The sequence below is a fragment of the Struthio camelus genome, chromosome 9 (assembly GCF_040807025.1).
Source record: "Struthio camelus isolate bStrCam1 chromosome 9, bStrCam1.hap1, whole genome shotgun sequence".
Taxonomy (NCBI): Eukaryota; Metazoa; Chordata; class Aves; order Struthioniformes; family Struthionidae; genus Struthio; species Struthio camelus.
The window spans coordinates 31095157-31108625 of NC_090950.1; the positions used below are offsets into that span (position 1 = coordinate 31095157).

Here is a 13469-nt window from a genome sequence, read left to right on the forward strand (position 1 = left end):
TGTCAGAACTCTAGCTCTTGAGACGAATAATCCTCACTTGAGATGCTTTACTTCTGGGCTGAAAAGAAAACTAGATTCTGGGAATTTCCTTTGTTTGCTTGTAAATACTGTCAAATAGGTTGAAAGGGTCAGTGCTGATGAATTTAAGGATGTGAAACCTCTAGCAAAAGTACAGTTGTTACTGTAGATAAAGTTGGATGGAAGTTTTTTCTAGAAAGTGGTTTCCCAAAAGTGCTTCCCTCTGCAGTCCTCTCTGACTTCTTGAGTGTTGGAACTTTAGTAGTATCAATGAAAGCATGTTTATGACACTGGTTTAACAAAGAAGCTTCTCTTCCCCCTTCCCTCCTCTGCCTCATTCAAGGTTTTAAAGGCATTAAATCATTTTTCTCTTTAAGAACAAAAGAGATGAGCATCTCTTAAAGAGGAGAAATGTACCCCATGAAGATATCTGTGAAGATTCTGATATAGATGGTGACTTTAGAGTGGTAAGAATTACTTTAACTCTTAAAAATGTTTTCTTCTTCTTACTTAGAAGACACTTCTAACTTCTAACTCTTTTTTTGTATCTGTTTTTTAGCAAAACACTTCTTTGGAGGCAATAGTACAGGTAAACATTTTTAATTGTGTTTGAACGTCTTTATCGTGGTGACAAATATGTAAAAAGTCTAAATTCTCTTGTTTTAGAATGCTTCAAGTGACAACCAGGGTATACAGTTAAGTGCTGTGCAGGCTGCAAGGTAAGAAAGTTTTCTCGAATATATTTCCTTCTTACAGCTTATCTAGTTAAACTAGAAATAGGATGTCATTTACTGATATTAAAAAAAATTTTTTTTTTTTTTAAATCCTTGATAAAGAAGGCTTTAAAAGAAGGGCCAATACCTGGGTATTCACAGTGGTTTCATTAGGTACAAATAAATACTAGGGTTTACTTTGGTGCAATACTTGACGCTTCTCACAAGTAGAGTACAATATGTGATTAGCAGGGTTATAAACAATGTTTAGTTTAAAATACAGAAACAAGGGACTATACAGTCTTTTTAATATATTTTTGTCATGGATCAAACCTCTAAGACCTCCTCTTGTTTTAAGAGGAATTATGTATAGTTGTTATATAGTTATGTATGCATTTGAGAAATGTTCGAAAAATACTGTTAACTATTCTTTGTGTTTGCATAAATTCACTGTTTAGCTGCTGTTTCCTGAGCTACTGCTTTTTTTTTGTTGTAGCAGAGAGCTACGACTTTGTATCTGTTTGAACTCTGTGGGAGAGAGGGATGTTTCAAGTATAAAGGAAGAGTCATAGATCAGAGAAGTCAGGCAAAATAGGAAGTTACTTGGACTTTTGGGAGTTAGTGTACTCGAACCTGATAAGTGAAAGAGCAGTTCTTATGCTGTTTCGTCAGGTGACCTTTTAAAAAAAAAAAAAGAAAAGCGTCAACTCAGGATAGTATCACTTGAGAAACCCTGTTTATTACAGCTGATCTAAACCAGATTGAAGTGCAGTGCATTAAGTCTAACGGAAATATCCATGTGGGCTTCTTACTAGTTTAGATACTTTTATTTTCTTAATTGAAAACTAAATTTAAAATTAAACCTGTGCAACATATGTTGTAGACAAGGCCCAAAAGTAGCAACTTAAAGAATTTCTTTTTAGAGAAGAAAACACATGCATTTTGGTTTTACTCTGTCTCCCTTTGGTCTGAAGCTGGAATGAGAAGGAAAGATCTTGCCTAAATCTAATGCTGAAACATACATTGAAAATTGATTAGAAGTACTTTAAAAACCCAAAACAAAAAACTCTTGTTCTTAATTTGTATAAGCTCATAGATGTAAGTTGTCATCACTTCCAGAAGGAATTCCCTTTGCTTAGTTGGAAGTTGAAAATGTGCATCTCGCTGGTTATGAGGGGCTTCAATACTCTTTGTTCAGATCCTCCTCCCCGTTGCAGTTGGTTGGTTTGCTGCCATTCAGTCTTCGCAGCCCTTTTTTCTTGACTTCTTCTTTTCCTCCTATTTGCCTGTTTAATGGGTCAGTGATAACTTTCAGCATAAAGCAACAGTGTAAGTTTAATCTCTTGTTTCTGTGTTTTGTCAAGCCTTTTGTATATTTGTGAATAGACTGGGATATGAAGAGATGACTATAGATAATCTCTCTTCCCACTGCCTGTAAAATTTTTGTGAAGCAGCCCAAGTGGTCCCCTCAAGAACCTTCTTTTGTCTTCCTTAAATTCCTTCCCTGCAGAAAGGTGAAGCTAAAAGGATTAGAAGTTAAGACAAATTTGTACGCTTCCGTTCTTTGTAATAGTACTTTGCGAGCCCCTAGCCTCTCTCGCTTTAGCCTTAGTAGGGAAGAAAGAAGCTTCTGGCAGTCCTGCCAAAGCAGCCAGGGTCTGCTTATCTGCCTTGTTGGGTGGGGGAGGAGGATGCCCCAGGAGGGTGTAACTGAATAACTTTGGTAATCTTTATTTTGTTGACTGCTGATACTCTTTAAAGATAGTCACAGGAGGCATGGCAACTGAAATAGACAAACTTCAGTTTTTCAGTAGTTCAGTGGTTTCAATGTTGGAACTTAGTTATTTTGCACTACAGTTGAGAATATAAAGCCTACTTGGTTTTTGAGAGCATAAGATTGGACCCTGGAAAGAACTTATCTGCCAGAGGGTAGTGCAGCACTAGAACAGGTTTTCCAGAGAACCTGTGGAACCTCCATGCTGCTTGGAGGTTTTCAAAACTTAACTAATGAAGTCACGACTGACCTGCTCTAGTGTTAGCAAGAGTACCACTTTGAGCAGGAGGTTGGACTAGACTACCTCCAGAGAGCCTTTCCAGTCAGCACTTCTCATAATGCGATTCCCCTGTTAAGTCTTGTATTTTCTTTTCTGTTCCTAAACAGAAAGCTGCTTTCCAGTGATCGCAATCCACCAATTGATGACTTAATAAAATCAGGAATATTACCTATTTTAGTGCACTGTCTTGAAAGAGATGACAAGTGAGTACTTCTACAACTAAACGCATATAATTATTGCAAGAATTTTCAGTATTCAGTTACCATGCCTATAGATTCTGAATGAAAACTCATGTTACAATAAACTATCTTTCTTATTTTGTAGTCCTTCTTTACAGTTTGAAGCTGCGTGGGCTTTGACAAACATCGCATCTGGAACCTCTGAACAAACACAGGCTGTAGTTCAATCTAGTAAGTCCAACAGTGTTTGATCATTGATAAAAGCGTGCGCTGTAACTTCCACAAAAATAAGAAGATCTGAATGATACTGTAAAGAGCATCCACACTCCTGTTCTTTCTCAAGCATGTTCACCAATCCATGTGATAGGGTTGGTCCTTTCATGCGATAGCCAGGATGGTTGAAATTGGGTTGTCAATCACAGGCACGTCGCTGAAGGACCTGCCCATGAAGTCTCCTGCCAGAAGTTCTACCTCTTCTCTGGCAAGCAGCATCAGTTGAAGCGCACACCTGCTTTTGTTCTTCATTTTCTCAGATTTTAAATTCAGTTGGGTTTCCTGATGGTGAGTAATCTCTTCTGGGAACTCACACTATTTTAGCAGAGATGATATCTGCTGGTTTCCAGTTTTCAAACAGTTTTTTTTTTTTTTTTAAATCTCCCATGGAGGGATTTCCTGCCTCACTCTGAAGAGGGAGGAAAAGGTGTGAACCAAGTTCAGAGGGTGCCTCTCATCGATCTCGCTTCCAAAATAATGTTGAAGATAAAATGCTGACCTTCATATTTTGAGGATCTGAAACTTGGGAAGAAATTGTTGTACTTGGAATCTGAATTGCCAAGCAAAACAAACCATTTTCTATACTTTTAGCATGTCCTAGGCTGAAGTAGTACTTTTGTTGGTAAAGTAGATCTAAGTAGAAGTGTCAACAGGTTTTTTAATTTAGTGAGTAAAACAGCTGAGCTTCTTGTGACCCATAATAGGATCAAGCAAACATTACAACAAGCTTTTCCTTAAACTCAAGGGAAGCAATCCACAGAACTTCCATTAAGTGAGATATCAGTAGCTTTAATAGTTGGAGTCAGTGTTTATTGCATTTTACACTGCTGGTTCTGTTGGACATGCTGTGCTTCCAACAGTGAAAAGGCAAAGAATTTAATATTTTTCTGTGTGTTGCCCCACCCACCATCAGGTATTGGACTCTTTAAACTACATAGAACTTATGTAATACAGCTTTTAAATTGTGCTGTGTGGTTTAAGCAATGAAATTGTATCAGTGTCTTTCATATCTTCTATGATTAACTGTTTCACTTTAGTAGATCTTCTTGTTCATTGTTAGTGAGACGTCTGTAACCAATAGGCACAATCTGTAGGTTACTGGATATGATTTAAAAAAAATGTAAATATCTTTCGTGAGTGTTTAGCTCCATCTTCTCTGTTAAATGACTAGGGGAATTAAAACATCCTTTTAATTGGACAAATGTGTTAATTCTCAATGGCATCTTTCAAGGAATTTAAGGCAGGTGACTTCAGTCTAAAGAATTTTTGTTAATTGAATGCGTGCTTTGAAATTGCATTGGTTACAAGATTAATTACCCTATGCTTTTAGAAATGGTCAGCGTTGACCCTCTTAACTTTGATAAAGATTGGATCTGACCCTTAAAAGAGGTGATCTTCGCAAATGCTTTTAACTTTTCGTGTTCCCATCTTCTGCTCCTTTCCTGACTGCATCTTGAGTTTTCTTTTGAAAATCTAGCTAATATATAATCTGTTACACATTTCTTGATTATATTATATATAATCTGTTACGTGTTTCTTGATTAGAACTTTTTTCAACTGTTTAAACCTAACTTATTGATGGATTGAAGGTGGGCACCAAATGTAGCAATTACTTGTTTTGATGGTGATTTCTGACTTGGCCAGGCCTGTGTGTGTGTGTTATATTAGCCAATTTAATAGTTGTAACCAATCAAGGTGTGATTTCTTTCTTGCAATGATTTGTTTAAATGAAAAAAGATGGCCTGTCATCTTCCTGGAAGTACTAATTAATATAGCTGCTGGGAATGTGTTTCCTTCCTTGCATACAGGCATTGTAAGTACCCTTATTTAGGAGAAAATAAGCAATCTATTGTGATTATCTCTCTAGCAAAAGAATCCTTCATATTAAGAGAGACTCTATTAAAATACGAGCATCTAGTGAAATACATGTGATCTGAAGTATGAGCGTTTCTTTCAGATTACGCTGTCAGTCATGTAAGCCCCTTAGTTTTGGGAGGAACAATGAGTATCGGTTATCTGAATGTAGTATATGTAAATCTTTTTTTAAAATATTGGCTCAGTATAGCCGTCGCTGTCTGAGAGCACTCCCTGTCTGATCTCAGCGTGGGATAGAAAGGTAGCTGCCTTGTTCTTGATAACAATTGTGTGGTTTTGTGTGTTGTCTTTTTGGATCCCTTTCTTACTGCTCAGTCAGTTGGCTCTCTTCTTGGTCACGTTGGTAGCATTTGAAGTGATCTCTGTGGTGATCAGTCAGTTAGGTTGTTTTGTTATGATGGCCCTCAAGTTGAGGGGAGTCAAAACTTACAGATCTGAAAGGGGACTTCACATTAAGTGTATCTGTATTGGCTTTTGGGAGACTGAGCAAGTTGGATGCATAGAAACAGCTGCTGTTGCTGTACAGATCCCTTTGTAAGAATTGTCTTCAAAAGATTATTAATATAGATGCGAAGTCTGGAAGTATCAGAGAAAGTACACAGTGATTTGGTGCTTACTGAGTGCTCTGTGTCTGCAGCAGGGATTCTTCTGGTGCAGTTCACCTTGCCTTGCTACTTGTGGTGTGTGCTGGAGCTCACCACACCTGTGCTTAGCCTTGTTCTCTCCTGGTAGAGCCGTGGCTGAAACTCTGCTGAAGCGTTGCCTGGAGCATCCCACTTGCAATGTATTTGGAAGGTCCTCCAGTAGTAAGCTTTCTGCACCTTGGGACTAGCAACAGGCACATGCTTCACTGCTAGTAAAGACATGATGAAGGACAGAGGGTACCTGAGTCATAAGATTGCAGCAAATCAAGCCCCTGTCCTTCCCTCTTACTATATTACCAATCAGTAATGAAGGCGTACCTTAACTTGGCTAACTTGACTGGGTGAGGTTGGTCTTAAACAGTTACTACTTTGCAGTTCTGACAGATAAGTTAGCACTGAATTTCTAAATTCACTCCAATTAGTATAAGTATGGAATTTGGATAAACTTCAGTAAACTTTTATTAAGACTGTTAAGCTGCTTAAATGTCAGCAGTTGCTTCCTTAATGTTCTGAAGTGTGGGCTCTTATATGAAACTGGTAAAGGAAGAACTGTTGCAATGTGTTTTCTTTCAATGTGATCTAGAAAACTTAGTAGTAAAGCTTTGACCAGTACTCAACTGGAAGAAAAACTTCTCGTGCAGCATTGAATTTTACTTACGAGCTAATTATGTCAGTTATATCTCTCAAAGACAAATTATTTATTAACAATGGCATGGTTTCTTTTGTTTGTGTTTTTCAGATGCTGTGCCGCTTTTTCTGAGACTGCTGCATTCGCCTCATCAAAATGTTTGTGAGCAAGCTGTGTGGGCTTTAGGCAATATCATAGGTTTGTGCTACTTACTCCTGCTACTAAAAACCTTTTGAAGTTCTTTTGAAAATGAATGAATAAAATAACTAGGGTTTTGTTTATTAGAACATGGAGATATGCTGAGCTATGAAATGCAGCTCTTAAACTGGCTTTGATACATGAGGTATTATGTCAAAAGTTACACCCTGTTGTTAACATCTTCCTGTTTTGTCTACTGCAAATACAGTGTGCACACAAAAACATGTACCTTCGCATCTTTTCATTGCAGGTACAGGAAGAGGAAATGTTGGCAGACAGACCTGCAGATTGTCAAAACAAAAACTTTGTTTTCCATTGAGTTTTGACGCTTTATCTGAGCTCATGTACATAGTGTGTGTTGAATTCTAGTTAGGTTGTGATTGTTCAGGCCTTCATTTGATTGTCTTCTTTCTGTGCAAGCTTTAGCCACTGCAGTGTACATGATCATAGTTCTGATTATGGTGCTGGAAGGCTAATATCAGCTATAAGATACTACATTAGATTTCTATAATCTAAAGAAAAACTTGGCATTTCTTAAAATATTAGAAGGTAAAGCTCAGCATTGTAGGTGCCTAGAATGAAACTCTTAGTGCTGTGTGTGTAGTACAAGTTGAACAGTGTTTGAGGCGACTGTAGCATCACCTAGATAGTGACAGAAGTAGCATTTCTTCTTCAGGTACGAAGATTGCAGTGTCTGTTTTCAGGCAGTTCTGAGACTGGAACTTTCTTCCATCCCTTGCCCTGCCACCACCCTGCCCTGTAGATCTGCTGTAAATCATGGAATGCTTTTCTGTTAGGCATTTACCTGATCTTAATAAGTGCTTCAAAATGAAGCAATTGGACAGCTAGAGGTCCTTTTTAAGCTTTAAATAAGTGTGCTTTTATGATAGAGGCGTATAGATGCAGACAGACCTACATCTCCCCAGGGCCATTGTCGTTAACTTCAGGTCTGTATGCATTTTAATTTAACTTTTTAAATGTATAGGACTTAGAGTAGACTGACTCCCTCGTAAGTGCCGAAGATCGGATGCGTTATTTACTAAGTAGTATTTATTAGTCAGTTTTTGAATTCTTCTGTTGGCTGTATGCTGGACCAGGAGATGGTACAGATTTGACCCCCATACAACAGGGTCTAAAACTCATGCACAAGTTATGCCGAAACTTTGGTAGAAAGCTCTCGGATTATCTTTAGGAACTTGCAGCCTAATTTTAATTTAAGCGGATAGTTTTGTGGTACTGTTTTTGTGAATGGCATAGGATGGTTTTTGTTGTCTTACCTTTTTGTGTGTGTGGTTTTGGTGTTTTAAACAGGTGATGGACCCCAGTGTAGAGATTATGTTATTAGTCTTGGAGTAGTGAAACCACTGCTGTCCTTCATCAGCCCATCTATTCCCATAACTTTCTTAAGAAATGTTACTTGGGTCATGGTCAACTTGTGTCGTCACAAAGATCCTCCTCCACCGATGGAAACCATTCAGGAGGTGACTGAATTACTCGCTGTTCAGTGTAATTTAATGAAGTTGAATATCTGAATACCTTAAACATAACTGTTTAATACTAAATGTTTCTTCTCCTTCTTAGATCCTTCCGGCCCTCTGCGTTTTAATTCACCACACAGATGTAAATGTAAGTAGCACCATTTCCAGCAAGTTATTTTGTGCTCACGTGCTGCTTTTTAGCTGAAGTGTGTGGCTTGTCCTAAGTAACTTAAAAAGCAAAACTGTCTTCTCTTGGATCGTTGTGAGCTTATTTTGGTATCTTGATATATATTTTTAAGCAGCAGTTAGATTTTTTTGCCTTATTCCTCTGTGTATTTTTGCAAGTACTCAATTCAATGTACTTTCCCAATGCCTTATGAGAATCAGCTTGTTTTCTTCATGCAGTTATTTCATCCTCATAGGACATAAAAATGCAGTTTCATCTCTACTTCTGCAAACATTAATAGAGAGACATAGGATTTTGTATGACTAGCACTAAAAGTTTGAGGTTGTAATGAAGACGAGTGTCCAGTAACCCAGGAAGAAACACGAGCAACTGGTGCTTATGTAAAAATGCTAGCAAGTATTATGTAATAACTTCTGAGGTGTTAAACGTGAACTTTAGCTTATTTTCACAGTGTAGTAAATGACGGAGACTTTACTGAAATCATTAAATAGGCCAGCTTTTTGCCTAAACAAATGTCAGAATTATTCAAGGTTGGATCTCAACTTTTTAGCAAAGTTGTAGGTCAGTTAGGTGTCTAAGTTTAATAGCAAGTCCTTTAACAAAACATATTGGATTATAGTAATCGTTCCGTGAGGTGAAAATGAAGCTTACTTGGAACTTCTTGAAATGTCTGTATGTACAGATCAGTTGGTTAAGAATTGTCAGCTGAAATAAAATTAAACAGTTGAGAAACTGAGCATTAAGCTGTCACTTGAAATGTTCTGATGTACTGCTTTTTAAACTGGCTTCTCTGTACATGAGTATTTGTGTCTGCATACATACACACGCAGGCATGCCCACAGGAAATCCAGTCTAAAGTGTTGCAGCACCAGGTTGTAAAAAGAATTTCAAAGCCTTTCTTAACTTTCCTGGTGGACCTCCAGGAAAAACAGCTTGAGACTATGAAATATAGGCCACGGGTTTGAGAGTATGTCAGACCCCTGCAGTCCTGTATTTCCTAAGGTTTTGCCATTGCAGAATGGTTGAGGTTGGAAGGGGCCTCTGGAGATCATCTAGTCCAACCCCCCTGCGCAAGCAGGGTCACCTAGAGCAGGTTGCCCAGGATTGTGTCCAGATAGCTTTTGAACATCTCCAGGGGAAGAGACTCCACAACCTCTCTGGACAACCTGTGCCAGTGCTCTGTCACCCAGATGGAACTTCCTGTGTTTCAATTTGTGCCCGTTGCCTCTTGTCCTGGCACCGGGCACCACTGAGAAGGGTCTGGCCCGTCCTCTTGACACTGTCCCTTCAGATACTTGGACACATTGATGAGATCCTCCCTGAGCCTTTTCCTCTCAAGCCTGAAGAGTCCCAGCTCGCTCAGCCTTTCCTCAGAGGAGAGGTGCTCCAGTCTCCTAATCATCTTAGTAGCCCTCCTCTGGACTCTCTCCAGGAGTGCCATGTCTCTCTTGTCCTGGGGAGCCCACAACTGGACACAGTCCTCCAGGTGTGGCCTCAGCAGGGCTGAGTAGAGGGGGCAGGATCACCTCTGTTGACCTGCTGGCAACACTCTGCCTAATGCAGCCCAGGGATGCCATTGGCCTTCTTGGCCACAAGGGCTCATTGCTGACTCATGGTCACCTTGTTGTCCACCAGGACCCCCAGGTCCTTCTCTGCAGAGCTGCTTTCCAGCAGGTCAACCCCCAGCCTGTACTGGCGCATGGGGTTATTCCTCCTCAGGTGCAGGATGCCTTTGTTGGGCAGAGAGGAACCTCATGGAGTTCATCTCTCTGGCCTGTCCAGGTCCCTCTGAATGGCAGCACAGCCCTCTGGGGTATTAGCCACTCCTCCCAGTTTTGTATCATCAGCGAACTTGCTGAGGGCGCACTCTGTCTCTTCATTCAGGTCATGGATGAATAAGTTGAACAATGCTGGACCCAGTACTGGCCCCTGGGGGATGCGTCTCATCTTCCTTCAAAGGATAGTCTTTCATATCTTGCGCTGTCCCTCTAGTACTTCATGAAAAGGGCAGATCTTCATGAATTTCTTAAGTGATTATTATATCCTTCAGGATTTTAGCTGTAGTAGTCTGGGCTGTTCAGCTGGTTCTTTATTACCTTTGTGGTGTTAGGAGTTGGAACTAGTTATAAATAGCAGATGTTTCAGACTTTTACAGTGGAATGTACAAAGCTTGTCGAATGAATTGGGTTGTAGATGTGGATCTACTGTATTGCATCAAAACTGACTTCACAATATGAACTGTATACACTTTTAATTTTTGTAATATTTATAACGCTTCTGTGCTAATTAAAGAATCTCTTTTAAAAGATATTGGTAGATACAGTCTGGGCGCTCTCATATCTAACGGATGCTGGCAATGAACAGATCCAGATGGTGATAGACTCTGGAATAGTCCCTCACTTGGTTCCTCTTCTCAGTCATCAAGAAGTTAAAGTGCAAGTATGTTTGGATAATTTTAAGGTGTTGTTTAAAATGCAATACTAGAGAAAGTAGTTGGTATCTTTTAATAGATCATGTTTAAGTTTTAAAGCATTTAAAAATGCTGTGTGGTACAGCATTTATATAAAATATTTTCCTTTATCTGTTCTTGTTCTGAAGGCGTGGGATGTGTTTGATTAGAAAAATTTCTGTTCTTTCTGTTTAAAAGAGTTTATCTTTTTTTGTTCGAAAGAATTTTTAAAAAAGGTGTTCTGTTTCAGACTGCTGCACTGAGAGCTGTAGGGAACATTGTCACTGGTACTGATGAACAGACACAGGTAGTTTTGAATTGTGAAGCTCTTTCGCATTTTCCAGCACTTCTGACACATCCCAAAGAAAAAATTAATAAGGTATGTAACTGCAGAGATTGCTCTTGATTGAGAATTATTTGATATTTGGCTTGGCCATTTTGAATTCTACAAATAGTATGATACGATAGAGCTTTGAGTGATTGACTACTTTTAAGATACTGCAAGAGCGCATGGGGTGCTGAAATTCCTGCCCCCTCCCCCCCCTTTAAGTTAACCTACTTAGAAAAATCTCTGAGGAGCTACCAGTTTGTCCTTGACAGGAATGGTCATTTCTCCACTTCTTCTCATTAAATTTTTATGAAGTTAAAGCTTTATCTTGTTGTACTACCTGTTGACTTACAGGTTAGTTCTTGATATACATGAAATACATGCAATTTGTATTTTAATTAAACTGACTCTCTTGGAAGTGATGAAACAGAGATCATTGGATGCCTCTCTGAATGGAGTGTGTGTGATAAATATAATTTGAATTGAAGCAGACTTTTTGGGGGGAGGGGGAAGCATGTGTGTGTATGTGTGGTACATAAAAGGCTATAAACTGGGGGCACTGATAAGGAAGTGCTGATTCCGGAGTGCATCTGAGGCATGTTGTTATATTCTGGGGTGTTGCTTTTCAACATTGCCAATGATTAGAGCCCAAAACAAGCTCACCAGACAAGCCTAGGCATCTTAAATCTCTAGCAGGTTCATTAATGAAAGTGATCCTGTGATCTGATCCAAGAGACTCGGTTAAATGTCACACATACAAATGTGGTAATTTCTGGATCTTGTGTTAGAGATAAATATTTGTCCAGAAAGTTGTCATGCAGGATAAGGCGAGAAATTTATCACTAAAAGATTAAAATCAAGAGATACTTGTTCTTCGTATACTTAATTTTGTCTTTGTCTTTATTTCTTGTGACTAGAAGTACTGATCAAGTTTAAAAAAAAAAAAAAACAAACCACAAATACAGCATTTGGCATGGTTCAGATTGTCAACTCCCAAGGTCTAGGAGGGCCAACTGGGGAAAAGATCTCTTGCGTACTCTTTCCTAGGCATCTGCCAGTGGTCATTGCTGGAAAGAGGGTGTCCTGGGCACTTCTGGATAGAATGAGCATAAAGGGTCATATGACTTTACAGTGTTCTTGAAATCATGTATTTAAATTGATTAGTATGCATTGCATCTTCCTGATAATTTGAAGATAAAGAAACACTTTGGAACAGGAGAAGAACATTCTTTTACTTGTCTAGAGTCTGAAATGCATGATGCTGTAACGCATTTTTGGGTTTGATCTGGCTGTCTGCTGAAAATGCTGTAATGTTCATTCTCAGTAGCAGAATCAATTCTGAGTGCTCATTTGTAGCCTTGTGACTTTTTGTCTCTAAATTTTCCATTTCATCTATGAATTTGAAATATTTGATAGCAGTTTATTTAAAATGAAAGACTGAGAGTCCTGTGGAATCTCCTGAGGAGATGTAGTTGCATCAACTTTTTTTGTACTTCTAGTCCACTTATTAGAGATTCAACTGTGTGCAAAATAGACCAAGTCTTTCTTTAATTGTATTTAAGATTGACTGCTGTATCAATTGCAGATCTCAAAATGTGAATGTATTAACAACTTGTTGAACTGGAAATAGAATATGGTGTAGAGGACTATGAATTAATAATTTAAGTGAATCCTCTTATTTTGCAGGAAGCAGTGTGGTTCCTATCTAACATCACTGCAGGAAATCAGCAACAAGTTCAGGCAGTAATAGATGCGAACCTTGTTCCAATGATAATACATCTTCTAGATAAGGTTAGATAACAATGATTTAACTGTTTATTTCCTTAAGCAGGGAAAGTGACATTGAATTTCTTGCTTTACCTATTATATCAAATTGTAAAGTCTGAGGTGGGAAGAGGCCAGGGAGGTGTGGTATTAATCAGCTGGTAAACTAGCCCCATGTGCATTTTCATATGATGCATGTCTAGATGCATTGTGGAAAGGAAGCAAGCATATCAGGGAAAGTTCCTTCTGAGCTCCTTCTAAATCCTGTTAAACTCATTTTTTTTCTTTTTGTAAACAGTGATGCCAGAATTTGCTCTTGCATGTAGTAGAAAGAGGTCTGCATGGGAAGAGTGTTGAGTTAGTTCCTAGTGTTTTTCCTATTCTTAAGAACTCTTCCCCCCCTCCCCCCCGGAAACATAAGGAGATGCTAAACAGCATGTATTAACCTGTTCATTTTCTTAATTGGTAAAACTGCATCAAAAATATCTATAAAAAAGTAATGTAGCTTTTCTGTGTTCAGAGGTTTTTTGCCACTTGTATATACATACATGCCTGTATGTATAGGTTATGTTTCTTTTTAGTAATAGATTAAGCCTTTAAGATGAATACTCTTTGTTTTAATTACCTTTTTTAAATTAAAGTGAGAACTGTTTGCTGGCAACTACTTCAATACTTTTCTCT

At 38.6% G+C, this 13469-nt stretch overlaps 1 protein-coding gene and 1 non-coding gene across 3 annotated transcripts in view; both read left to right on the plus strand.

Annotated features, from left to right (window-relative positions):
• KPNA4 (karyopherin subunit alpha 4) overlaps positions 1-13469 on the plus strand; it is a 30727-nt gene that overhangs the window by 10012 nt on the left and 7246 nt on the right. For both annotated transcript variants that reach the window (XM_068954322.1, XM_068954323.1), the window contains exons 3-13: positions 396-485; positions 578-607; positions 685-737; positions 2893-2988; positions 3110-3195; positions 6496-6582; positions 7894-8063; positions 8164-8208; positions 10555-10686; positions 10947-11075; positions 12711-12815. In XM_068954322.1, coding sequence (XP_068810423.1) covers positions 396-485; positions 578-607; positions 685-737; positions 2893-2988; positions 3110-3195; positions 6496-6582; positions 7894-8063; positions 8164-8208; positions 10555-10686; positions 10947-11075; positions 12711-12815 — 1023 coding nt within the window. The remainder of the gene's footprint in view (positions 1-395; positions 486-577; positions 608-684; positions 738-2892; positions 2989-3109; positions 3196-6495; positions 6583-7893; positions 8064-8163; positions 8209-10554; positions 10687-10946; positions 11076-12710; positions 12816-13469) is intronic.
• Positions 11438-11756, plus strand: LOC138068332 (small Cajal body-specific RNA 7). Its single transcript, XR_011143063.1, has one exon. It is a non-coding gene; the product is annotated as a small Cajal body-specific RNA 7 (non-coding RNA).